The sequence below is a fragment of the Solea senegalensis genome, linkage group LG6, assembly GCF_019176455.1.
Source record: "Solea senegalensis isolate Sse05_10M linkage group LG6, IFAPA_SoseM_1, whole genome shotgun sequence".
Classification (NCBI taxonomy): Eukaryota; Metazoa; Chordata; class Actinopteri; order Pleuronectiformes; family Soleidae; genus Solea; species Solea senegalensis.
Window position 1 is genome coordinate 24543849 of NC_058026.1, and position 27360 is coordinate 24571208.

Consider the following 27360-nt stretch of genomic DNA (forward strand, 5'->3'; position numbering starts at 1 on the left):
TACGACTTTTTCCTGCCAGATTTTGTCATAACTGTATCCACTGTGGATTTTTGTTTCCATCTGGTTGTATTTTTCCTCTTTCATCTTTCTTACCTTTCCAATCTGTGAACTTGTGGAACTCTCTGTAAAGGAACAGTGATATCACTGACTGATCTGCAGCGAATTATCACAGAGAAATGAGTTGATGCATTGATGGATTTGCATGGTCATTTTTACAGCACCACACTTAAAAGATATCACTTACATCAAATTTGTGTCATTCAGAAGGACTCTGAAGCAAGATTAACGGACACGTCACCATGAAATTATACATATCTTACCAAAGACACATTTTCACAGAATTCACATTTAAGGAATATGCATTACATCTTTTGATTACCGATATATTAATTCCTTATCTTGGATTGCTACAAAGAAGACTGCAACTCAAGTGCTTATGGTTATGTTTTATTATATACATAATGTTAAATTTGCAGTTCATACAAATGATAATTTACTGTAATATTGAATTTAGTTGAAACTGCCCTTAAATTTGCTGGGCAGTTTTTAAGTTGTTTACCCCCACTGCACATTGCTGTATGGACTATTGTAATCCCTCTTGTCCACTGGCATGTACCCTCTGGAAACAGATTAGGATTTTGTCATACACTTTGTCTGGCCCTTACTAGGGCCTCAGTGCTGGAGCACAATACTCCAGGGTAAACCGGATGAAGGAAAATGTCGAACCCTGAAAGTCCTCCTCTGATGGCTGTAAAGGGAGACTGAGGACATACTCCATGCTGATGTTGAGTCCTCTCAGCTGGGACTAAATGCATTTGCAGTATACACCGCATTGGCCGTTAGCCATTGCATCTGTCTTTGGCTGACAAGAAATGATTGTCATTTGCACATTGCTGAAGACAGATATGTATGCAACCAATGTGACAGGTCAGTCAGATGAAAACAAAGGCATATCTCTTTGATTAAGTAGTGGATTCATTAAATCTGCTTAGCAAGTGGAACAGAGAACAAGCACTCACTTTCTGTAATGCTCCCCTCCCCACATGCTTGAAGAAACAAACAAAGCAGCCCGGCCTGGGTGCAACAGAGGGATATTTGTGTAGCATTAGCTTCTTAGGCTAACAAAGGAAAAATTGGACCGTGTCCCGACAACACAGCTAAACAACACTGCGTTTTGACTCATCACACTACTGATGTGTGTGTGATCTGCCACAGCTTGAAAATGGATTGCATGTGCCATTAATTATTTAATGTCCATTACAAAGAAATGACCATTAAATATTAATATCCATGCAACTACAATAGTTATCCTTACAGGCCCACTTTTGTTCCACATACAGAATATCATCACTTATACATAGGTGTATCTGTTTCACTGTAGCCAAACTGGTGCCAACCGATGTGCCAAGGTCAGACTAGGCTAGACGAGGAAAACACGATAAGCTTTTCATAATGACACTAACATCGGTTTGTTTTGTACGAGCAGGGTTGGTTGTAAGAGCAAGTTTGTTTTCAGAAGATGGGATATGTATTGTCAGACAAATATGTTGAATGTTAAAAAACACAATAGACGTCAACATGATTGTGGTTTGTATTTTCTTATGGATATTTATAGACTGTATTGTAATCCTAAAGTAATTGCATCACAAAAAAACACCTCTGAAATAAAACACACCTCTGCTTCTTTTTGCACATAGTTAAATACCCAAACATTATTACAGTATATCTGAAATGTAAAATGTCTATCTCTTTTTTAACCGCAGTTTTTGAGAGGCTACATATATCACCCCAATAGCTCACATCTAAGTGGATCTATTTTGGCTCTCATTGTGTCTCTGTGGTTCTAAAAGCAATATTTTGGAATCCATCAAACCTAGCACCACTGGCTTGTTGTTTGCACCCCACTGCCTCTGTCACCATGTGGTCACCAGTTCACTGCTTTGGAGTTCTTCCCGTCACGTGGCTACCATGTTCTCCATAACTCACAAGTCACTCCTTTCATGGATGAAGTCTGGTAATATATGGCATCACAAAGTTGATCTGCAACAGGTGTCCTAAATGTGTAAATCTGAATACGTCAGCTTTCTTGTCTTGGTAGGATTGGATCTGGTTGTCTGCATCAGATCAATAGAGATTGTAGGTCAGAAGCCACAGAATTGTATCAAACTTACCTCCAGTTAGTTCCAGATTTTGTCTTAAGTTTCAGTCACTTAGGCTGCAGCCACAGTCTGACATGAATAGTTCTATGGGAATTCTACAGTGTTTCCAAAGCCTTAAAACAATTTCTGTTGCTGCAGGCTCTCAGATAAAACACAACTGGATCACCAGTTTGCAAAGCAACAAGTCTGGTTTCAAAACTTTAATACCAGCACATAGTTTTATGATTAGGAAATGAGTTTGAAGTTGTTCTTGTTAGCTTTCCCATCAAGATATTAGCTGCAGCACAAAATCTGGACTTTTTTGGTGTCTAAATGTGAATCGGCTCATCCGAAAATGGAAAAGGATGTTGTTGTATGTGAAACGTGAAAAGTTGTTGGTGGAATATTTAGAAACTAAAATAAAAATATTTTCTACACTCACACTAATCCATACTAATAAAGCCACTAAAATGCAAGGATTTAAAAAGGAGGCAGCATTTGATCAAGTATATGTCGGGTTGTGTTTACCTCATGGATGGTGTTGTGCTGATTATGCACGGTCTCTCCTCAAATGTTTACATTGCACCATTGTGTCCCTTTTTAAACCCAGTCAGTTGCCTCAGTAGAACAATGATGTTGAATGTAATAGTAGGTCAGGGCTGACAAGAAGCATTCTGTAAACAGATGTGTCTCTTTTTGCCCAGTGCAGCTGTTTACTGACCTGAGAGCCAAGTCCACACAGCAGTTCAGGGAGGGACTGTGGGGAACTGGTTCTCGTGCAGACTTGGTTTTCCTGTTTGAAACTTGGGAGAGGATTCTGAGTAGTTTTTTTTTCAGTTGGACTAAAACTGTTGTCGTAAAATGATCCTTTTGTGCCATTTGTCACTGTGCCAGGTTGAACAGTTTCAAGTGCAGCTATTATTAAACGCACATGACAGAAAGCATTTGGTGAGGCTAAGTGTGCACATTGTAGTGTTATTTCTTTTTAATTTCTTATAATTGGGCCATATGATTCTTATTTACAATATTTTCAGAAATCAAGAGTGCTGTTAAGGCAACAAATATGGTATCTGCTTAGAGTCTGCTCTATTTCCAGAGTCTAGTTGTAGTCTAATGTGAACAGAGAACAGTGATATTAAGGACACAGGCACAAAGACTGTAGGGCTTTCTGTTCTATGTTGGTGTGTGTGTGTGCATGTGCTTGAGAAAAAAAGCATACACAGAAGTTGGACCAAATTTATGATGATATGCATTCCCTGAATTCTTGCAAAACAGAGGGAACTTCTTCAAGATTAATGATGCAGGACTATAAAATTTTATGGAGTGAAATGCAGGCTGGGATATACCACTGTGGCAATCAATAACTTTGTCATTGTCGAGTTAAGTAAATAGAAAGCAAATGGGATGAGGAACTAGAGTGCTAACATAGAGCTACAGCGTTAGGCAAGCTCCAGTGAGAGCAGCGCTCAGCTCTCTGCCTCGTTCTTTTAGTTCCCAGTGCCTCTTGGCAGGCACAGACACTAGGAATGTTGCATTGCTCTGTGCTCCTCTTTGCTGGTCTGCTGGGGTGTGAGCACCTGGTTCTGAGCTGCTGCTGGCTCTTCAGTTTAGGCTAGGATGGGCTGGACTGCACTGCAACACACTGCACAGCTATGCAATGCACTGGCTGATTGTTGTTTCTGTAGCACTGGGAGGGAAGAGAAGCCGCTCCCTGGCGCCCCAGCAAGGCATGGCCGCCCCTTCCTGTGTGAGGCGCTGATGGCTACCAGATGGTGGGTGAAGAGAGAAGAGGAGGGGTCCTATTCTCGTTCCTCTTATTCTCTCATTCTCTCGTTATCCTTTTGTGCCTTTTTGTATTCTTTAATTTCTGCTTTTATCCTTTTTTTGCTAAATCTTTTTTTTTCCTTTCACTTAGTCTTTGTGTTTCATTGCCTCTTCTTTACCACAGCTAATTGTTCCTCACATAACGGAGGATGAAAAGGAGACTGATGCTGAACCTGGACCTGCAGACCTCCAGCTGGTGCATCATGCAGTATTTCATTAGGTGTTCCATACACTAGGACACCAAAGATGTCACTGTGACTCACTTGTAATCAGTGAATCGCTGAAGAATTATACACTTTGAAGGCCTATTCAGGTTGCATGCCTTAAAACATCCGCATGTCACATAGAGCTGTTCTGCCTTGTCTTAGAGGTTACCACACTCACCTGTTCAGTAGAAGCAGGGAAATGCAGGCTGTGTCTGCACTCAAAGAGTCATGTCAAGTGAGCTGTGTGACCACTTCATTCCCTTTGAAAAGCTGCCCTTCACCAACAGGAGGCCCCATAAACCCAGAGCATGTTCCAACCACTATTAACTGTTTAGAGTCTTCAGGGTACATTCACAGTCTCACATGACCTAAACACACCTGCTTGTTTGGGGAATGACCTGTTAGTGCTGTTCCCACAAATAAAGAAAGTGAGATGCATCTATGGTTATATTAAATTGTATGTTGTGGCCAGGACATCAACATGTTGCATTTATTCATTGGCTCAGATTTTTTACATTACCCATTTTGTGTAATTGAATAAAAAACAACAACTAAACTCTGTTTAGTTGAGGTTAGATGGATAGCTATGTTATTATCAGTCAGTTTTGCCTCAAGGCTAGAACTGGACTCATTTGGTGTTAATGATTAAGTGCTGCCAAACGTCTTGTGATCCTGTGTTCCCTTTTTAGGTTGTCTACAAATGTCCAGTATCGAAAACCATTTTTTTCTGTTGTGTCAAAACTAGATTGGTGTATTAGAATGGCAGATACAATTCTCATATCATCATTCCTCTGGATGAGTGCTGTGTGTTCACCTATGTTTTGGTTTGTAGATTATCTGCAAGCTTGTCAAAAGACACTCCTTTGTCATAGGCCCCTGCTTCTACTGAGCCAAGTTGGAGATTTGAAGGTATAGATGTGTTCGACTGAATCTGGTCACATTTAACTCCAAAGGTTCACCTGTCATTCACCACACACACAAACAACCCCCACACACACACACACACATTCACCCAAACACACACAGTTGCAGCTGGCACTTGACCTATGTGGTGCTATGAGATCTGACCCTAGCCGCTGTGTCTGCAGCCCCTTAATTTAGCCCACTGCTGTCATGGTAGTTTTTACCCTTCTTCTCTGGCTCAATGCTGTGTGTGCACCAATATTTGTGCATGTTTGTCTCACTAGAGAACAAGCCCAGTTAGAAGGGTTGTCAGCCTAGAGACTAAATGTGAAATATTGCTACTGACCTGTGTAATTTCCCAAGTTACTGTGAGACAGACAGGCCCTCCGTAAAATAGATGTTTGTCTGTATCAACTTTCCTCTAGTTTGTCTGTTGAACTAGTTTTCAAATCAGTTTCCTTTGTGTGTCTTGGGGGTAGAATTCAAAGAACAAACTGAAGTGGACAGAGAACGATGGATGGCTCTTTGCTTTTCACCACTGGTCCTGTTGTGGCCACAGTCCCTGATTGCATTAGTGTTACTATGGTGCTGTCCGATATCTTTGGCCTGGCCTAGAGCCAGAGGACGTGGTTGAACTTGCACACATGTACACACAATCATATGCTCTCTCTCTCCCTCTCTCTCACACACGCACACATACTGAGGAAGAGAGGCAGGGACCCCTGCTCTCAGAGAGTATTTGTTTCCAGCATGACTGGAAGCTGAGAGTCTGAAGGACTTACTCCTCTTGTCCACTTTTTCTTTCTTGGCATTTCTCTGAACTTTAATGGGCACTTTTAATGCCTATTGCTGTATCTTATAAAACGTTAGGAATACCTGGACCCTCTCTGACTCAGTCCTAAACCCATGGCTTTTGGATAACCAACCGGTGAAATTCAAGCAGAGAAAGGTTGGTAATATTATTACTTTAAATAACATAGTAAATTCCCTTTTACTTTTTGAGTGGGGATACAGTGAAGCAATCGTGTTGAGATATATATATATATATATATATATATATATACATATATATATATATATATGTGTATATATGTATATATGTGTATATATCTATATATATGTATATATGTGTGTATATATATATATACATACACAAGAGACAATTAAATTGCTGCATTTATAACACTAGGACATTTTAAAATCTGTAAATAGTCCTCTACTCTCATGTAATGTTATGTTCAGCCACTGAACACTGTTGGGAAATGTTAAGGGAATTTCCAACACAAGCCTTTTATTATCAACAGCGTACATTACCAGTGTTTCATGTAACAGATCCATTTGCAATGTAGGCTTGATTTAAAGAGACATTCTACCTTCTACACACAATATATACATTTGTAGTTTTAGGAGGTAATATTTAAAAAATGTTTTATGTGTAAAAGTAAGATACAATCTGAACTGCTTCTTCCTCAAAACATAATCTATATATCTTTAATGTAATGTATGCCATAATCCTCTTCCACTGGCTGTTTCTTTTTGCACTCTTGTGTACATGTTTGGCTGGTGTACAGGCCAATAAAGGCCAATTGAAGAACAATTCTTTAACCCCTCTCTCGTCAGTGGGCAAGGAACAGTTTGATCATGTGACCCAAATCTGCCATGCCAAAGGAATGTGTTGAATTCTAACGATGCAGCTTTGACAAGTGCATGTGACTTTGTGCAAGAGCTCAGATTGGTGAGAACTGCAGAAGCAAAGGCTGATAGGAGGAAAGCAGGAGAGGGCAGGCAGCCATTAATGACAAAAGTGAATACCAAACAAACACATTATTATTATTATTGTTATTATAATAAATTAACTGCCTGTACAACAAGGAGATATTGTGAAAAACTTGGGTTTTGTAGAGTAATGTATCCTGAGGTCAGATGACCTCTAGTACTGCTTTGGTTCTCATGCCTGAGAATGGGCTGCCATTTGTATTCACAAACTGTCCTCAGACTTGCAGATTGAAGGGGGCACTGTATGAACCAGGGTAATTAATTATTGAGTCCAGGAATCATTTTCAGCAAATATTCCCATTGGTATTATAGAGTATAAAGGAGCCATAGCGACCATGGTGTTAGTGTATCAGTCAGAGAGCATGTTTCTTTTAGATGAGCAGTTTAACGTAATGACAGTCAAATGCTTGTGTCGTGTCATGTCACTTCACCAAGAAATTCATTTGATAGTTATTTTGTCAGTTTCTGAATGAACTTGAAAATGTTTACTATCTGAAATTGGAATGTTGTCTTTTACTTTTATTTACATGTTAACAGAATAGCCCCAAGAAACTGAACTGGGGGGGGTTGATGTTATCATGGTTTGCACTAGTTAACCTGATAAACAATGAGATTTTTGGTTGAAATGATTAAAAAGCAGCAGCCATAGATATACAGTCTACATTTTTCCATTGGCTAAGCTTATTGTTGTTTACTCCTCTGCAGGTTAAAGGTATTGATTGGTGATCTGGATTTGAGTAAAAATGGGCTGGCAGTCTTCTGTCACACAGGTACTATATTGTCATGAGGATGATGTATTTGAACCATATTTGTATGATATGATCATTAGTCATAATTAGATTATAGTCTTTTACTTCATCTTGAAAGCCCAGTCATTCACCGATGTTGCTAGTATAAATGGACTAAAAGTGCCACTCTGATTATTCATTATTTGATAACATAGCCTTTCTTTGCATTATTAAATTCTGATTTCTGTATGAATGAAGTTAAACACCCTGTTTCTCTGTGTCTCTCCCAGAGGCACCAGTTATGTTATGTGAATGTTTTGACTTGTAGACTTGTTAGTCATGGTGACCTGCCAATGTTTTGCTCTTCTGATGTGATGTGATGACACAGCAGAAGAATTATTATTGCAGGGCTACCCTTTTTTTTGATGTTTTGCTAGTTCACCTAATTCACCACACTGAACCATTTCATTTAGCAACATTAGAGAAGTCTAATTATGAATTCTTCTCACATGCATTGTGATTCACCAAAGACAATCTGCTGCTGTGACAGTGTTGCTCATTACTTTGTGTAGCTGTGTCCATCGATTGTTCAGTTTCTTACCATAACCATCACCACAAAAAAATCTCTTTATTCGAATGTAACATTAGAGACAGTTTATGGAAAATATGATGTTATCAGTGGGTCAAACCTCTGTTTGCCCTCTCAACAGGCGACAGTGCATGCATCAGTAGAAGCTGTGTATGTGACAAATGGTGAGTGCAGGTGAGTTGGTGAATGCAAGCTGACAAATCCACAGGCATGAACACACCCACAGAAGCCAACCCGCAGCAGGGGAGAAGTAGTTTTTTTACTTTTACTATTTTTTTTTTAAATCTTGATATTGTTTCGGCGTTCGCATAATTGTTCTGTTGTAAAAATACATTGCATTGTTATCTTTGCTGCCGGTATTGGTGGTTTAAAATGAATGTGTTGGAGGGATACCACACATTCTACACTAAATCACATGAACGCACATGCAGCGCACACAATCTTAGGTATGTGTTCACACCACGCACATTCCCTTTTCAACTGAAAGTGAAGCAGTATCAACTGAATGTGACAATAGAGAGTGGAGGTGTGTACCAGTTTCAGGGGACTGGCTAAAAAAGGAGGTGTGTCTGTAAGTTGACTGAGAAACAAGCCGGGACATGCTCGGCAGCTCAGTTCATAGCACGGGACATGCAACTTCTAAGCATGCGTTTTTATCTATGAAAGTTATTATCATTGAATCATGAATGCAGGGCAGTATTTGCTAGTTCACATTTCAAAGAATGATGTCAAATAGTTTCCAGAATAAATGGGATATTTTTTCCAACTCCAATCTTGTTTTATCTTGTGCAGAGTAACCAGGCAACACGTTATTGAAAGTGACACCACCAGTGAAACAGAAGTGTACTGTATATCAGAGTCCATTTCCTTATCTTTGTTCGAGGCATCTCAAGCCATTTCCTCATGGACAGACTGTAGCAGGAGGAGTGGCTAATTAGATCATATCTAAGGCAACCTCTCACTGGCAGCTAAATGTGATTAGGAATAATTTTCATTGGACTGATTGGATTAGACTGCATAGAGAGGGATTAGGTTAGAAGCACACACAGAGTGGACTAAAAGTATTAACATAGAACTATTAGACATCTTTTTTTATAAACCTTTTTGAATTGTAATCAGTCAAAAAGCCTTCAATATAGAAACTCGAAGCTTTATTGGAGCATGCTGCTTTCAAACCAAATTAATATGAACATGGCCTCATGGTGGTTTATTTTGTCCTGAATTTCAAGACGCAGGAAGAAGTGGGACAGTCATGAGTCTGTCACTCAACCCACAACCTGCTGTAGTGTGAAACCCTGTGCTTCTCTGAGACCTACAGGTCTGTGCTACTGCACTCTCCTATCAGAACATTCATTCAATACAATACATCAATATGTAGTGAAAGTGATTGTGTGCTATATTGTCCATGTGCAGGAGTGCATCAAAAGCCATGCTGGGAATTGAATGTGGGATGATGTACTTTTTAGCATGTGGGCCAGATATTTTAGGTTCTACCCACTTCACTTGAGCCAGTGTATTGTAGGTGTACTGTGCTGTTGCAGCAGCAGCATGAGATGGGGGTTGCGGTGGGCAGTTGTTGCCAGAGGAGGTGGTATGTTATTTTCAGTCCATTGTGTCTACTTCCTGCGGGTCAGGGGTTATTGGAGCAGGGTGTTGCAGACTTAACGGAGTAAGAGGAGGGGAGGGAAGTCAGCAGGGTAGGCAGGAAAGTGGCCATGCTCATTTGACAACAGTGACTGGTCAACAGCTCACTTAGCTCGCTTCTTTTATAATGTTTGTCTCCGGGCGAAGCTTGGACACTTGAGAGCCAGGTACAGAGATTTGACTTTGACCTTGTTATTGTCCTCATTGTATTTTTGTTTCTGTTTTGATGATTTGAACATTGTTTTCAGTACTTTGCATGCATTAGCTTTGTGACCCTCAGCAGAAGGTCAGAGGCAGAAATGATCGTTCCAAAATCTGTTTTGAGATGATCGTCAAAAACCGAGTGAAAGCCTAATAAACTTTTGTAATACTTAAAAGTCACCCTGGTGGTGTTTTGGAAACTGGTTTGTCAAGAGTGTCAATAATTGTACTGCGATTGATTGAAGCACAAACTTTTTTTGGAGTCATATTGAAGTAATTCAGAATTTAAAATGGCAACCCATGCATGCATTTAAAAGAGTATACAATTATAAAGGGCAGCATGTAGTGGTTGTCCATAAAACCAACAACAACAATGCGCCTAATGATGAACATAGAAGTGCTATACAAATCAGACAGCATTGCTATGGCTATGATGACTGCTCTAACTAGTCTAGTCTAACAAATGATGTAATGGTAAAGTTAATTATCTGAAGTCTTTGCTCTGCAGTCATCTGTCATTTGTTTTCACGATTAGTGGCAGATTGGTGCAGGGTTGTCATGGCCATAGTATATTTTATTGGTTCAAGTTTCTGCACCTGACAGTGTGGTGATATGTTTTTTGTAACACATCTAAGGCAAATTAGCAACTTGTCTGTAGCTTTTGTAGAAGTAGCTTGCTCTGTTTTACTTAAAAACTTGAATGCATTAATCTCCACATTTTTTTATTTAAAATATAAGGCTGTCAAAACAAGACAAATCAGTGTCTGAGGGTCATTTGTTCAGTTGAACAGATTTTTCTGTATTCAACTTCAGTTGATTGTTTTTTACAGATTACATGATATTGTCTTCAAACAGCAACATGTTTGATAATTCAGTGCAATTAGAGTAAAGCTGCGATATGTAAACTCGAGTTTGTGAACATTATTTCAGAGGTTTAAACAATGCACATCAAATAGTGATTTCTAACGTCTTCCTGCAACTGAAGTAAAACATTTTGCAATGAACAAGCAAATCATCAACCTCAGTTACTGAGTTCTCATAGTGCAGCTTGTGTAGCATTCCCTTTCTCATTGTTTTATGTGCAGTTCACGAGACCGTTGCTGTTGCAGCACAAGGTAAATGTTAATATAGAAAGAGGTTCTAAAGTTAGCACCCAACAAACCCCCAAACATGACCACAGTGACAAAAGGAGGCAAAACAGGAAATCTTTTTGCCCAGAGTGTGTTTGGGGAACAGATGACCAGGAAGATAAAAAGCGCTAACAAAGTGGAAACTTCCACTAAGGGATGTTATTTTGCCTTGTGTGTGTTTTTTCTCTCCTTTTTCTCTTTTTCACAAAGCCCAGTGTTTCCTGGAAAACAAAGTCGGAGGTAGTTGATTTAGTTTTGATGAAAAGCCTTATGCTGTGCATGCTCTACAGGTTCCTATATTATACGCAACTACTGACACCGTGCTCCCTCAGTCATACATGATGTGAAGTTAATATTTAAACCCGAGTTAATGCTTTACCCTGTGAGCAAGTTTTGAGCTTGAAGCATTGGGGGAGCAGTGGGGTGGGATGTGGGGATGTGGTGCCGATTAGAAAATTAGGTGATCCATCCTAACCAAACCACTACAGTCAGTCACATTGCAGATCATCAATGTGGCTGACTGATCAGATCATCCTTCTTTCATGCTCTCTTCTGTTACATCCTCCTCAACTCTCTCTCTCTCTCTCTCTCTCTCTCTCTCTGCCTCCCCCCAACTCGATCCTCTAATGAATGATATGGAATGATTACTTGAAGGAGAGTTCCTGTCCCCGCCCTACAAGACAGGGTCAGTGCAGCAACGGCAGCAGTTGTGCAGTTGCCTATGTCCAAGTGTATGGAGTAACAGCAGGACGATGGTTCTGGACTTAATGGAATTGGTACATGGAGCCATACAGTTGGCTTAGGAAAAACTCTCCGTCAAAGCCTGATAGAGTGTAATGCCTGTGGTTGAAAACTTTGGTAAGCACCACTATTTCTACTCCAGATATACAAGTTGTATTGAAAAGTACAATAGTCTTAAGTATATATGTTGCTACACCACACAACGTGAAAGCTGTGTTATCTGTTTGCTTCTAGAATTTTTAGCCAGTGATATAAAATAGTTTGAAGACTTGTGACATTGTCTTGTTGTTGTTATTACTTGTGAAAGCCCATCAGTTCTGAACACCTGTTTACCCTTCAGACATGCTTCCATTAGACTGTTGGTCTTTGTGTGCGCTGTTTGTAAAGATAGCAGTATTACCACCAGAGTCTGTGTTTTTTGGACAGTTATTGTAGATTGTTAGGGTTGGGGTCAGTTGGCGCCTGGCTGGGTGAGAATTTCACAGCTGCACATGAAAGCAGAATGACGGTGAGATTGTAAGTTACAGGAGGGAGGGAGGGCTCGTGTGGATTATGAAATGAAGGTTGTTTTGGTGGTAGAATAGTTGCTCTTGACGGATCAATACACGATTGACGAGCATAAATATAGAATGCTCTCTGACTGATGTATTATGCATTCACAAGAGGGGTTTAATGTTTTTGATTGTCCTCAAAGCATTGCGTAATATAAGCTGGTGTTCACAAAATGGCATAAACAACTGTTTTGGGTTGTTTTTTTTCAAACACAAACACACACTGTCTTTACATTACACAACACATGTCACTTCACCAGTTTATTTCTGGCAAGGTAGGAATGCACAAATGTTACCTCCACGGTGTCCCCAGCTGCATTAAACACAACTGTTTGGCTTATTTGGTATGGAGCCAACTTATTTGGCCTCGTTGCCTGCACACAGGCTGGTGTGTGCTCGCCTTGCTGTGCCATTTTCTTTGCAGAGCCTCATTAACTTATAGTTTTGTTTTTAAAAAGCATGGTGATGTTGTAATGCAACAAAAAGCCGATGGTTTATGGATTCATTTAGTGATTTTTATATCATTTAGTAACACTGGGTCATATTGCAACATATATTCTGTGAGGTCCAAAAGACTTGAATAAAAATATTGGTTGCACTTTCTTTATTGTGATTATGCGATACAGTTATACTAACTGGAATGTGGCTAACTGAGAGTCTGTACAACAAGCAAGGTTAATGGTCTAAGGTTTGCACTCTGTTAAAAATTGATGTCTGGTTTCTGAGAATTCCTGTAGTTGAGATTTGGTTCTTGTGGAACGAATTGAGTCTCGAGATATTCTCACTGTTGTGTCTCTGACCTGTGTGGGAAGACGGAGTGCACTCACACAAAGCAAGGATGGGATGCTTCATGTTAACAAAGATATGTTCTTGTTTTCGCTTGGAGAGGAGAGAAATGAAGAGGTTGACGCTCACATGGGAGCAGTGCTACATTTCACATGGGAGCAGAGTTGTGCTGTGGATGTGAGTGATGATTGATAAAGTTTGGAGACGGTTGGGAGTTAAAATTGTTGTTGGGTATTCAGTACATGTAGTACTGAACACAAGCTAATGTTGCTGTTACTGTACTCCAGTGTCTTTTGCCTGGGTGGTCTGATCTTAAGTCCCGTCCTCTCTGATTCACATTGTAGGTGCTTGGAAAGATTTACATTTTCAACTTAATGGTTTATTTGGATAGTAAATCTTTTTTTCAGTTAAGATTTTAAGGGAGTGCAATCTTTTATGTGATTTATAGAAGCATATCTAATGGCCACTAATGTCTCTAGTTTGTTTTATTGTGTTGCACAACACAATCATAATGGAAATATTTTTTAATATTTGATTGATGCTTTTGCATTCTTCCATGTGGTACAGACGGCAGTGTAATTAATGGCAAAAAAGAAAATCATGTAGGAGAGTCAACATGACGTGGTACAGAGAGAACAGCAGGTCTCTGACAAACTGAGACAAATCAAGGAGCTCTATTTTCACAAATGATCTCAGACACCATGCACAATCCGCTTTAACCACTTATGCAAGTGTCTTGTCGAACAGTACAGTGGGTGAAAGGAGGATGGAGTGTGTCTTTGAATGACAGCCACAAAGGTCTGAGGCCCCAACTCGCATTCTAGAATGATATTGCAAAGGCTGTTTGTTAACAGCAAATGTGCAGTTCTGTGATGTGTTATTTCCTGGATATGAAATAACCCATATTGGTATACTGGATTGTAGAAATGTCATACCATACTCTGTGACATAAATTGGTCTCCACAGTAATTCTCACTGACTTTTCATTTTTATACTTGACTACTTCCTTAGATGCCCGGCAGCATCACATGCTTTTGTGCAAATGATTGGGTACTTCATTACAGCACAACAAAAAAAGCACATCACTGCCTCCATCTTGTAGTTAAGTGAGTCATAAGTATGGATACTTGGATGAAATGTATATTTTAAAGTAGAATAAAACTGTAGGACTGAATTGCAAAGCTGTATTGGATTTACTTTGGTGTTGTTTGTAAGCTCCTCCTCGACCTCTAGTCAATGACGGGGTGTCTTTGCAGCATTATGGAAGATTTTGGGGTCCGTGTCCTGCCAAGGGAGAGCTTTTGTTAAGCATAGAGGAAGTTGCCCATGCTGTGGCATCTCTGAACTCTTTTTATTGAGAGTGCAGATGGGGAAACAGAATCATAAAGTCTCCACAGGAAGCACAGGAAGGCTCACATCCAGGGAAGAGGATGGAATCCTCAGATGCAACACCAGTATAAAAGATGTTATGGAGAGAGATCTGTCTATGGCTATTAGCCCCACACAGACCTTTGATTTAGAATGTAAATGAAGACATGAATATTTCATTGCTCTAATCTGGGTACAAGAGTACATAGCAACAAGGACTTGAGTACATTAGGAAAGGCAGCATGAGATGGTGAGATGAGTTTTACTGGCCCCATGTAATGACATCTAGACTTGCCGTTGGATATTGGTTTGGACATGAACCAATAAACGTTTTTCAATGAAGATAAACAGACAGACTAGTTCATTTTGTGCAATGTGGTTAAATTTGACTTTTTTGAAAATTGAATATTAACTGATTGCAGTGATTGCCAGATGATGAAGTCAATAGCCACAATCAAATAAAAACAAAAACAAATATGGACAACCTTTGTAGGTAAATGAAATAATTCCACTGTTGTATATTTATGTTTAAACTTAACACACACCCTTTCGTCTCTTCTTGTCCCACCCCCTCTGATTTAGCAGTGGCAGTTAAGAGGGTCTGGGACAACCTGATTACATAGAACAGGAAGTCAGAAGAGGGAGAGATCTCAAACTGCAGACCCTCGTACACACACACACACACACACATCAACATGATAACGTCAGACCTAAGGCGCAAATAAGTATAATAACACCAACCCCATGCTGGCTTACTTACTATCAGTAACAGAAATGGTGAAGGGGATAATGAAAACGGCTCTGGTTGTACGGCTCATAAGGTAGGCTCTCTGTTTTTCATTGAAGCTCAGTGTATTTACCATGAAGTATCTGGAAGGATTAGAGGTAGAATTGTTTAGTCAGTCGCTTTCTTTCAATGTTTGGCTCTTTGGTGCAGTCTCTGTCTTAGTGATGACAGCCTTGTTAATGTAGTACAAACCAAATAGAAAGATTTCACATACAAAGCTTATTTAATGTGGCTGCTTTTTTATAAATAAAAGCATTTATCCCATTGCTCTTATGTTGTGGGATCACAGTCGTCATTAGTTCACCAAAGCTTGTTTGAACCCTATAATGACCAGGTGAAACTGTCATTTTGGCTGAAATACAGTTCAAACATACAGACTTGTTCACTCTGTGTTTTTTTTTGTGTAGTATGGTTTATTCATTGTATCTATCAGTAAATACAGATTACTGTTCATAACACATGTGTCAACCAGTGGCCCGGGGGCCAAATGTGGCCCTCCAATTGATTGCATACAACTGTCGAGGTGATGGAATAGAAACAGAAATTAAGACTAAATGTATTTGCCGGCAATATTTTTTATAATAGTAATAAGACATTCGGTTGTAATCATTGCTTTATTAAATTTATTACACTCAACATGAAATTACATATATTTAAGCTGTCTTAATCACAATTATCTTCGTCATTATTTGCTACATTTTCAATTTAATTCTCCTTATTTGTGCATAATAAATGTGTTTTTTTTGTCATTTTCATCATTTTATATCAAAACAAGCACCTTTAATGGAATTCTGTCTAATATAATGAATATCTTATATTGCCCACCGGCTACTAAATAGTTGTTTTTTCCACTTTTTTTCCTCTGTCGGCCCCCGCTTGACCAGACTAGATGCCCATTGGCCCCCAGGTCATTTGAGTTTGACACCCCTGGTTCATAACATAAATGTTGTAGAGGTTTGTTGTTTTGTTTGTAGCCACAATGAATGCTGCGTATGTGTAATAGTAGTAGACAAGGACCAGGGACCTTATGAAAGTCTAACCCCTGTGTAGTTTGTTACTGACATCAGGTTGAGCATGCAGTGAGTTTATCAAACAAATATGTAGTCAAATATAATTGTGATATCAGCAGTACAAGTCAAAAGTGTTTACCTTGTTGTCAGGGACTGGTGGTAGAACTGGCCAACTACTGACCCCTGACCCCTGTTATTCACATTTCATGGAAGTCCCAGCAGACAGAGGGGTGATGACGTTTGCTCAGCCTCATTTAGCCAAAGGACATGCACTTTGTACTTGTACGTTAATTGCCTTCCCTGGTGCTCAAGGATGTAAAAATAGCTGTTTAGCAAGAATTCCAGTCATGTCTTGCTAACAAAGACTGAGTTATACAAATTGTGGCACTCAGCATAGGGGAGGTTTTGTTTCTCCTTTCCTTCTCTTGCTGCAGACCTCGTCACCGAGGCCCAGAGCGCCAAAACCTCTGACGTGCTTGACACTCCTCTCTTAGAACAGCCTTTGTTCAGCACAGTCTTAGTGTCCTGACAGTAAGGCTTGCACTGTGGTCTACAAGATTGCATATTTGCCAAATGCATTTGTGTCAGACTGCACTGTCATGGAAATGTTTGTGTTGTATTGTTTCATATCTGCGTCACCAGATGCCACCATGTAATAATCAAATATTTGCCAAAATAGCTCAAAATGTCACATATGTGAAAATGAGAATGACTGTTTTGAGGTTACTCTAGAACAGGCATATTCAACCAGCTGACCACGTGCCAGATATGGCCCTTTCTAATGTTCCTAAGGCCCGAGAACTCTCTGTAAATGAAGCTGACTTTTGATAAAACTTGAGCTATTTTAGGAAGAGCAACGAGTCTCAACGGCTCTCATCTGATTTGGGTCTGTACGTCACGTTACACATGCAACATGGTACTGGGTTGTGATTGGCTGCAACATGAATCACTCATGCTGCTCTTCGTGGTCAGGACAGGTAAGAGACGCTCATGTTACTGGAACTGAACCGACAGAGTGTGTCGCAATGTCGATCGCCTAGCTCAAGCCACGCAAAGTCGACTTGGAAAATTGCGAATGAACGGAGAAATATTTACTTAGTTTACCAGCAAGTACAAGCACCAGAGTGGTGTGTTTAATGTATAATCATGACTGCATTGCTGTGCTAAAAGAGCACATTAACTTGAAAAAGCACAAGTCAAATCATGGCTTGTTTTTTGCCAGTTTTCCCGAGGGCAGGGAGGAGCAGGGTAGGAACGTCCAGGCAAGGGCGTTGGTTACAAGACCGGTGAGGACGTTTTAGATTTGGCCCTAAAAACTCATTGCTGCGTCAGAACAGTGCATCACCTGCGTTCTCTCTTTCTCATCCGCTCTGACTCGCAACGATATTTCTGCTCCGGTTGTGATGCGTTCACTGATGCTCGTAAAATCCACTCGCTCTCCTCACTCATTCATTCACACACACGTACACATTGCCCTGTCTCTAATATTGGTAGTGACAATCTGGCTTTCTCCAAATATTAGTGGGGACATGTCCTCGCCGTCCATATGCAAACCTACGCCCTTGCATCCAGGAACCTTTTCTAACGTCCAGGTACTATTAGCATCATTTCAACACAAGTGATGTCAGTGAATTACTGTGTAATTATTTACAAAACAAAATGCTTCATGTTATTGTCTGTTAGTGGGATTTAACTTTTGCACCTCTCTTCAATGTCCAACTCTGTCCCACTTTTAATTCAGCCAAATTATCATCATTTTCATTTTCTTTGACAGAAATATACATATGCCTACAAAACACCAGCATTTTCCCTGCTCTAGAGTCATCACCATTAATCTCAATTCATTTCCAGACACACTCTGTATATCGACATTTGAAAACTAGTACTTTTTTTCAGGACCACGGAATTCTTAAAAGATAACACTAGAAGCTAATAAAAAAAATGAAATTTTAACAAGTAATGCATTTCATCTATGGCTTCCAGCGAATTGTTTTACATTTTCTCACCTCAATCCTTATGGGACTGCCATGAATATAACACAAATAAATGATGACACCACTATTGTATGTTTAATTTCCTGTAGAGGACAGATATGCTGTGAGAGTATAAAACTAATACATAAGAAAGGTTTTCTTAATATGTCACATCCACTGGCCGTAAAACATGGTCTGTTTTATGTGTGGCCAGGAAAGGATTTCTGGCAGATGAAATGATAGCACATACTAATTTGTTCTGTTATCACCAGAGATCTTGACCTTCTCTCCCCCTGTCTTCACCCTATGCTCATCCTGTGCCCCATCTCTCCATCACTGATTCCCCATCACTCTGTTTTCCTGAGCAACAAACAGAAGCTTGTCCTAGTCAGGATGAGTCAGTGCAGCTGGGGGGCAGGTCATTTACCCACAGCCCACTCAGATGGGACAGATGGCCCAACCACTCGCACGCTGCTAAGTGTAAACTCTACATCCAGAGTTTGACACCTATCTGAACCAAAGAGAGCTCAGTGAATAGTATGAAACAAAAGTTAAACATGTTTTGATTTGGTCAAACCACACAGAATTATTTAACTTGATTTGGAGAGGAGGAGACCCTGCTGATAGTAAAACACCCTGAATGATGAACACTAATCGCCTAATAGCCACTAGAATCATGAAAAAACAAGCTCAGCTAACATTAGAGTCATCTAGGCTTACATCCCACAATGTGACACCTTGTGTTAGCTGAATAATGTTGAAGAGACACAGATTTGTTTTTTTGAAGAAGTGAATTTTACCATGCATTAAAAAACAACCTTCTGACAAATATACACAGAAGGAGTTTGACTTCATTTTCTGTCCATGACACCATTACCCTATTATATCTTCACTTAGATAATAGTTATTTTCTGGCTGTATTCATTTAGAAATCTATGCAACCTTCAGCACAAACTGGCAGACGTATAAACTGCTTGAAACACAAATAAACTGTTGACATGTTGTTTAACTGTAGTGTCCTAGAAACTGCACACTGATCCATGTCCTGAAGAGACAGTGTTGTGTAATATCCCAACTGCTGGTGCTGCAGAAATGCAGGAACCTTGCCTGTCTCCATATCATTTACTATTGGAGGTACTGAGGATGAGTTTAAGTATGCAGTTTAACAGCCTTTGATGACAGTATATTCGCATTAGCAATTAGAGCACTTAAGGGCTTTTTAAGCTGCATTAAGCTGTCCAAATCATGAAACGTAATTAGTGTTTTAAGTGCCGTAAAACTGAGCCTGAGTGGTGGTTTTGGCAGGATGCTACACTCACGACTAGTTTAAACATTTTAAACCGATGAATTAGACTGATCGTTGTAGAAAATGAATGGTTTGACAACTGTCTCTTTTTTTTTATCGTGTAGACCATTGTATGTTTCCTTAAAAAAAACAACCCCTTCACACCTGGCATTAAAATGTGTTTTCTGTGATCGTATTGCAGTCGGTTAGCGCCTGACCACTTGTAAGTACAGGTGTAAATACACCCGAGGACCGCTTGTTACTTGATCTGCCAAAACACTTCTGGAGGTGGTTGGAGACGCACAGTGACCACATCGAACCGAAGTGTAAATTCAACGAGTCTCCGATGAATATCTGCTCCACCCACAACAACTGTGCGAGCAGATACATTACATAAAAGCCTCAGAGTTTGGGGTTTGTTTTGATCACCCATTCACCCATCTTTTTGTCTCAGCAAAAGTATCATCCAAATGATGGAAAGTATTGCCCTTTCCTGCTGGGAGTTGAATAAGACCCATTGCCTTTGTCATACTGCAATGTTGCTGGATCAGGAGGCCTCTGACGGCAGTGTGACTCCACTCAGTTGGCATCTCCTCCCAAAACTCCAACCCCCCCTTCCATCATCATCATCTTAGTCAGACACTCAATGCCATCTCTGTTTGGCTCCCATAGTCTGTGTGACCGTGGTGGGCAAAAAGCATGTTTCTCACCCTATGAGAAGACACGAGGATGCTTGAAAATAGGGGGAGTGTGATAAAAGGGGGCTGATAGGAACAGCTGCCAAGCCATGATGCCCTCCCCATCCTGCTCCAGTATAGTCCCATGCTGTCCCATTCCTAACTCTGCTGCAGTGAACGCCAGACGGAAGTGCAAGCTGAAGTGGGCTGTGATTGTTGAGCTATCTGAGTGGTTCACAATCAATTGGAGTATTAAGGAAGACCGGAATGGATGGATGTTTGCATGGATATGTATTACTGTAAACCAGTTTTGAAAAATTAGCCCTTAACATAATCCTGGCTACTATGGAATTTGCAGTAGTAAAAGTGGGACTAAAGGCCCCATCATCATCATCTTCTTCTTCATGAGCCTTGGCAGGAGGTATGTAATGGTAGACAACTACAGTGTTTGACTAAAAACATTTTTGTGTCAATGATTTCAAAAGTGGCTGATGTGGTTTGGCCTTGTGACTTAAATGAAAAAGTGATTATATTGTATTTTATTCTGCCGAAGAAAGTTTTTACTTGGCATTTGGGTCAACACTGGTATGGTCAATTTTGTCCGCCTTTTTGTTCTTAATGATGCCTGATTATTTCTTCTCTACATAATTTCTGGCAGGTCTTTTAATAAGAGTGTGAATGCTTCACAGATTTTTCAGAACTTGTGTAACCAGTGAAACAAACCAGACTGTACGGGTTTGTTTTTGTTCATGTTGTGAGCTTTAATTTCATATCGGCTATGTTTTATATATTTGATCACACATGCCTTTTTTTTTACATTTAGCACACATAGCCCATCCAGATACAAAAGTACACAAAGTAAAAATGCATTGTCTGAATACAGAAACTTTTATTTCTGTTTGTTTTCTAGTCAAATTATAACAAAAAAACTTCAATAATGCTCTTAAATACAAGAAATATGTGACTTGTGACAGGGTTAATGCAGTATGCATGCCACATAACCTATTTTTTTCCTCTTAGTTCCATCTCATTTGTATATAAATGGAATTGTGATTCTCAGACCTAGTGTACATAGGTTTGTTGGGGCCAAGCTATCAAACTTTGGGTTGTATTGTCTCTTATTTGGACAGTGTTTTCATTAGTCTTGTGTAAGTGCTTTTTTTCATGCATGGTTGAATGTGCATGAAGAAAGCCGCGTAAAAGCCAACAGATGGTGGAGAGATGTTCCAGTGACTGTGCCACTTGTCGTCCTAGAACACGTAGTGTAATCATGCTAATATAGCAATGTGTGCAGAGTCCCTTTGAGGCTGTAGCTGTTAGAATCACAAAGCACTGCTTTAAAATAGCTTCTGATTATGATTCGGATACATTTCTGACAGTATAATGAATATGTGCACAGGGCTTGATATTGACCTGCCTGTTGAGGACCAGTGTAGGGCAAGTTTATGAGAAATTTACTTGCCACATAAGTCATTCAAAATACATTAAAAGTAGTATTAGCCATGTGTTTTCACATTATGTGCCAATAGGGCGTTAACTTGATTTTGTGCGTCATACTAAAATGTTGATTCTTTTTTATTAGTTGATTAGTCAACAATTATTTATTGTGTGCATCAGTTTGTGGCTGCTGTGGATGCAGCTCTTGTTCCAGGTTCCAGTGCATGTTTTCCTTAAGTCTGCAAACCTGTGAAGGTCACCTTGCTGTGTCTGCCTTTACGTAACAAGTTCCCATAGCAAATGAAAAAAAAAGTATAAACCACGAGTAATAATACTGACAGGCTGCCGCCTAGACGGTGTGGGCATGGCAACATTTTTATCAATTTCTTAAACTTCAAATTCAACTGAATAACATTACCATGTTCCCACACTTTGGACTTCTTACCCGACATACTATTGGATAAACTTTGTAGTCGGTGACTTCTGTCAAACTACAGTCAGACCACACTTACTCCTATATAATACTATAAGTATAAAGGTTCTCCCATATAGGTTTTGATCTAATCTTGACAAGATGAGGTTTCTGATAAAGTATCTGGTGGGTTTCTCTTTTCCATTTTTTCCGCAACCAATAAAATCTCACTGACTGATGGGGGGGCAGCCCTAACAAATGCATTTGAAAGTTGAGGTTGGTAGCCCAATCATACGTATTTGTAACATTAATTCTAAAATAAAGCGTATGTATCATATTTTACCATAGATGGTTTACTCCTAATAAACCATTAAACTGATTTAATATCTTACAGCTTCACTATATTTAGTGTTATGGGCTAAGCATGTCTCATTTAGGTATGGAGGATGAAAAATGACAAATCGATAAATAAGAAAATGAAGTAAAAAGTAAATCTTTTTTTGTCCTCCATACTTAAAGAACTTGCATGGTGGGTAGTTGGGTGGGGAATTCTGGTAATTGAAGTTAAAGCTAAAGTTGTTGTCTGCAGCTGCAGAGAGAAATGTGTGTGTGTGTTCTTCAGTACTCTCCACAGTTAGTTGCAGAGCAGGAAAAGGGGATACGTATGTTTTCCACCTTTGACAAGATGAATGCCCTTCTGTGCTGAGACCGGATAGGCTGCTACTCCTTCTATAATTCACTGGTTTACTATTTCACTTCTCTCGTTTTTTTCACGTCATCCAACTATTCCAATCACGTTCTTCATTTGTACAGAATGCAGTCATGACAGCAGCTTCAAATAGTAATTTTTTGATCTCATGGGATCAGTGTTGTCAAGTGCACCTCATTTTTAATTGTGCAGACACTGCATGCAACCATTTGTGTTTGTGGGTTTATTTTTTGTTTATGGCTTAGTGTGCTCCTGATAAGTGATTTTTTTTTTATTAACTGTTTTCAGCTAAATGGGTTTTGGATTTACACACCCTCAATGTGATTTTTATTAATTGTCACTGACCTGTTTTCTTATGAATTTAAGGAAATGTTACTCCATGACAATCAAACAGTTTTGTTAAACAGGTCTCACTTACCTCTGTCTTGAGCACAACACCCAGTTGTCAACACGCTCACCCTGGGCGGGCCTGGCCTTACTGTAACCCAAGCTGTCAGTCCGTCTGTTCCCCACAGGGTAACTTGACCCGGGATTGCTTTGTCATGTGTCAAAGAAAGATGGAGACCAAGAGGGAGTGATAGAGAGAGCGAGAGAGCGGGAGGGATCCTCTCCCACAAACATAGATGGCTGTCTTTACTCATTCACTTAAGCCTTTATGTTTCAATTTAATATTTATGTGCCTCATTTGGACTTTCAGTATGTGGGTGTGTTTGTGATTATGTAACACAGACCTTTTGAACCGCAGTGTATTAAACATGTGCCGCATGTGTGTGTGTGCAATATTTCAGTGTGGGATTTGAATGACGTTTTGATTATTTTTGTTTGCAATGCTGTGTATTGTCGGGTTTTGTGTGTCTGTGCAGCTTTGGATCCAGCAGCTTTGCCTGGCTGCTTGTTTCTTCTTCCTGTTTTTGGAGGGAAAAGTCTGATGCTCTTCATGCTGTCTCAGTCCAGGGCTTGGCCCACTAACAAAGAACACCCTGTGGATTGAAAAAACAGCTAAGGCTTTTAAGAAGCTATGCACATAGCATTGTTAATATGGTCAAACTCTTTCCCCAAAAACAACAACAACAAAGCTCTAGTTTGCATTCCTCACACTCTGTTGGTATGCTGCCTGATCTATCTGATCTCTCTTGTGGTTGTTTGTCCACTGGGCCTTGTTTCTCATTTTAAACAGTACTGGGAACTATGTTCCTGTTTTTTAGTACTACACTATTCTTGAAACTTGCACAAAATGTCCTTAAATAGTTGCCCCTACTTGGGTAATAGTAAGGAGTGAAACATTTGTGGGTGAATCCTTTATCTTACCACAAACTCTAGTGGCCACTCAGACAAGGATTGCTTTTATTTGGTGCAGAGCTTATTTTGAACACTAAACAAAGAAGTTGAGCCTAGTGCACATGACTTGGGACAATCAAGACTTTGTGATTTCCTTGTGTCAGATTTTAAACCACTTACTGTTGGTCATGTTCCCCAAAATAAAACTACAAACATGTTGTGTAAAACACATTTTACAAGCAGGGCACAGTGTTAAAGTAGTATTTGGTGTCTGACTTTGTATTTGCTTTGAAGGCCAAGAGAAGCCTTTGCCTCTCATTGACCTTTACCTTGTCTCAACAACCCATGGTGTGACAACCATGCAACCATGCATGATATGTAAACAGTTTTCTGTGTGCTTTAAGTATGGCCTTAGCAGATATGAATTTATTAAACCATCCCAGATAAGGAGGGAAATCAATGTTGTTTGATTGTGTTGCCTTTAAATATGCATGATGGGTGCTGCCAGTTTAAGTGGAAGTTATAGTTAATAAATGCTTATGACACTTCTATTTGCCTGCCATGCCTGAATTTGAACTGCCTCATGAAATGCCATATCCTCACAGACAACAAATTCCATTTGAAATAAAAGACCCCATTGTCTGTTTATCCTTACAGATTTGGTTATTCACCCCAAACAGGGTGCTTAACCAAAGTATGTGGCTTTTGTTCTGTTTCTCGCAGGCAGTTCTGGTTGCAGGCCTTTTCCCAGTGAAGGGCAGTGCAGCTGGTAGAGAATGCACACAGACAGACGAGCTATGCTAGGACACATTGGCTAAACTGAAAAAATAAAGCAATTGGCCTGCCTGTGGTCAGTTGGGAATGGAGCAGTCATAGCCATACAACCTTTGGCCTCATTTCTGTGCTCACCCTGCAGGCATGGAAGAAGCGGTGGTTTGTTCTTCGCAGCGGCCGTCTGACAGGCGACCCAGACGTGTTGGAGTACTACAAGAATGACCATGCCAAGAAGCCCATCCGCGTGATCGATCTCAACTTGTGTGAGCAGGTATGCTTCTCCTGTAGCTTGCAAGTGAAAAAGCCCAGTTACACATTTTTACCCATTTACGATAAAATCTTAATAAAAAGTCCACTTGCAGCGAGCTGTGACACCGATCATGACACTAAAGTCACAGATTTATGCCTCACAAAAGCTTTTTTTTTAACTATCAGATTGACTAAAAATACATAAATTACTGTATACGTATATTTTTAAATTTTTTGGGTAACACTTAAGATTAGGGAACACATATTCACCATTAACTAGGTGCTTACTAACATGCATATAAGTAGCATACCAGACCTTTATTAGTAATTATTAAGTGCATATTAACACCTTAATCGGGAAAAATCTTAATTCATGTCGTAATAGAGGTAGAATAAGGTTTTGTAGAATAAGGTGTTAATACATGCATAATAATTACTAATAAAGGGCTAGTGTGCTATTTATGCATGTTAGTGAGCACCTAATTAATAGTGAATATGGGTTACCATTTTTTGTACAGGAAAAGTGACGTGAATGGAATTATCAGTTAAATAAAAACAGTTTTTTGAGGTGCAGCGTTTATATTCATGACCTTACTTATCTTTTCTCCTCGGTCTGTTCCTCCAGGTGGATGCTGGGCTGACATTCAACAAGAAGGACTTGGAGCACAGCTTCATATTTGACATCAAGACCATTGACCGTGTCTTCTATTTAGTAGCTGACACAGAAGAAGAGATGAATAAGTGGGTTCGCTGCATCTGCGACATCTGTGGTTTTAACCCCACTGATGATGGTAAGGATTGGGGTTGAAGGGAAAGTTTTCATAGATTTTTTTAAATGCGTTTGTCTTTAGGTTCTGACACATATATAATGCTCGCTTGACCATGTGTGCTCCATCTCTGTGCCATCACAGGAAACCAGGCTGCCGGTGGGCACACTAAGAAAAAGAGAGTTTAGCCACTTAGCCAACAACAGACTCAACAAATAAAGTCAATGCCTACATAAGTTTGTGATTTGCCAGTTTTTCTTGTTGCAAGACAGTATTTTACGACTTGAAACTAAAGTTTGAGTTGTTTTGTAGACTGCTTACTCCAATTTCTAGAATCAGAAATTTTACATCATGGCACACAGGAGTTGTTGATTCATTGCTGCCTTTATCAAAATGTGTTTTTTTTTTTTTATTTAAGCACTTGACACAAACAAAACAAAGCAGCAGTAGACCAGCACCTCCTGTGTCACTGCAGTTCAAAGACAGATTGAACTAAAGTGGCCGATATATTCAAGATATTGTAGACTTAAGCAGGCAAAGATTTTATTAGGTGAGCTTATGTTAAGTAGCTAAAATCTCTGTTTCCTTGTGTCTCTGCTGGCAGCCACGTTTCCTGTGAGGGCGAGCATCTGTGTCACCTGCGATTGTCAGGCTGGTTCCAGGTGTGTGGTGCTTTGTGGGTCGGCACTGCGAAGTGTTAGAACCTCATACAACCACACTACAATCAACTTTCCACATGACCTACTGAAATGTACATACAAAAAAAGCTTTTAAATGACCAGCAGTGGTCAAATAAACAGTATGATACAGTATTGGCTCAGAGGCTGACTCCTGTACATCTGATGTGTGCCTCTTTTTACTGCTGTGCCTCAGAAAAATCTGCGTGAAGCAGCTTAATGTACCAGAAGGCCGCTATTCAGTACAGCCCTTAGCCAAAGAACTAATGATCTATGTGTTGGATAATCAAAGCATGTGTGCCTCATGGTCTCACTGCTTATATTTGGTTGTCTTTGTTTAACCGGGGGTCAAAATTGCTGTCCTTTGCATATTCTTTATTTTTCTTTTCCCTGAAGTGTGTGTACTAATTGCATCTCAGTTTTGGTTCTGGTTCTTCTTCTCTATCTTAATGTCTAAGGATTTCAGTGTATGTAGTAAGAAGTGGCTTCAGCGTTGTGCTGCTTGTTATTTTTTTTTTTTAAACCTGGCAACTGACTCGGTGCTATCCTGCTCCAAGGTTGTCTTCTCCAACAGAATAGAAACTATAGGCATTTTTCCATTATACAGTTCTAGCACTTCTCGGCACAACTCATCTTGGTCTTTTGCTTTTCCATTATGGACAGTGCCTGATACCTGGAGCTTTTTTTGGCTGTGGCATGAATGATTATGTGAAAAAATATTTTTAAAAAATATTTTAAAT

General features: G+C 39.7%; 1 protein-coding gene across 3 annotated transcripts in view; it reads left to right on the plus strand.

The window, feature by feature from the left end:
* Positions 1-27360, plus strand: part of gab1 (GRB2-associated binding protein 1) — a 46933-nt gene that overhangs the window by 5295 nt on the left and 14278 nt on the right. For 2 of the 3 annotated variants that reach the window (XM_044028016.1, XM_044028017.1), the window contains exons 3-4: positions 25070-25198; positions 25802-25967. In XM_044028016.1, the coding sequence (XP_043883951.1) occupies positions 25070-25198; positions 25802-25967 (295 nt within the window). Of the gene's footprint in view, positions 1-11817; positions 11998-25069; positions 25199-25801; positions 25968-27360 lie in introns of those variants that run through there. The other variant, XM_044028018.1, reaches the window with a different exon arrangement.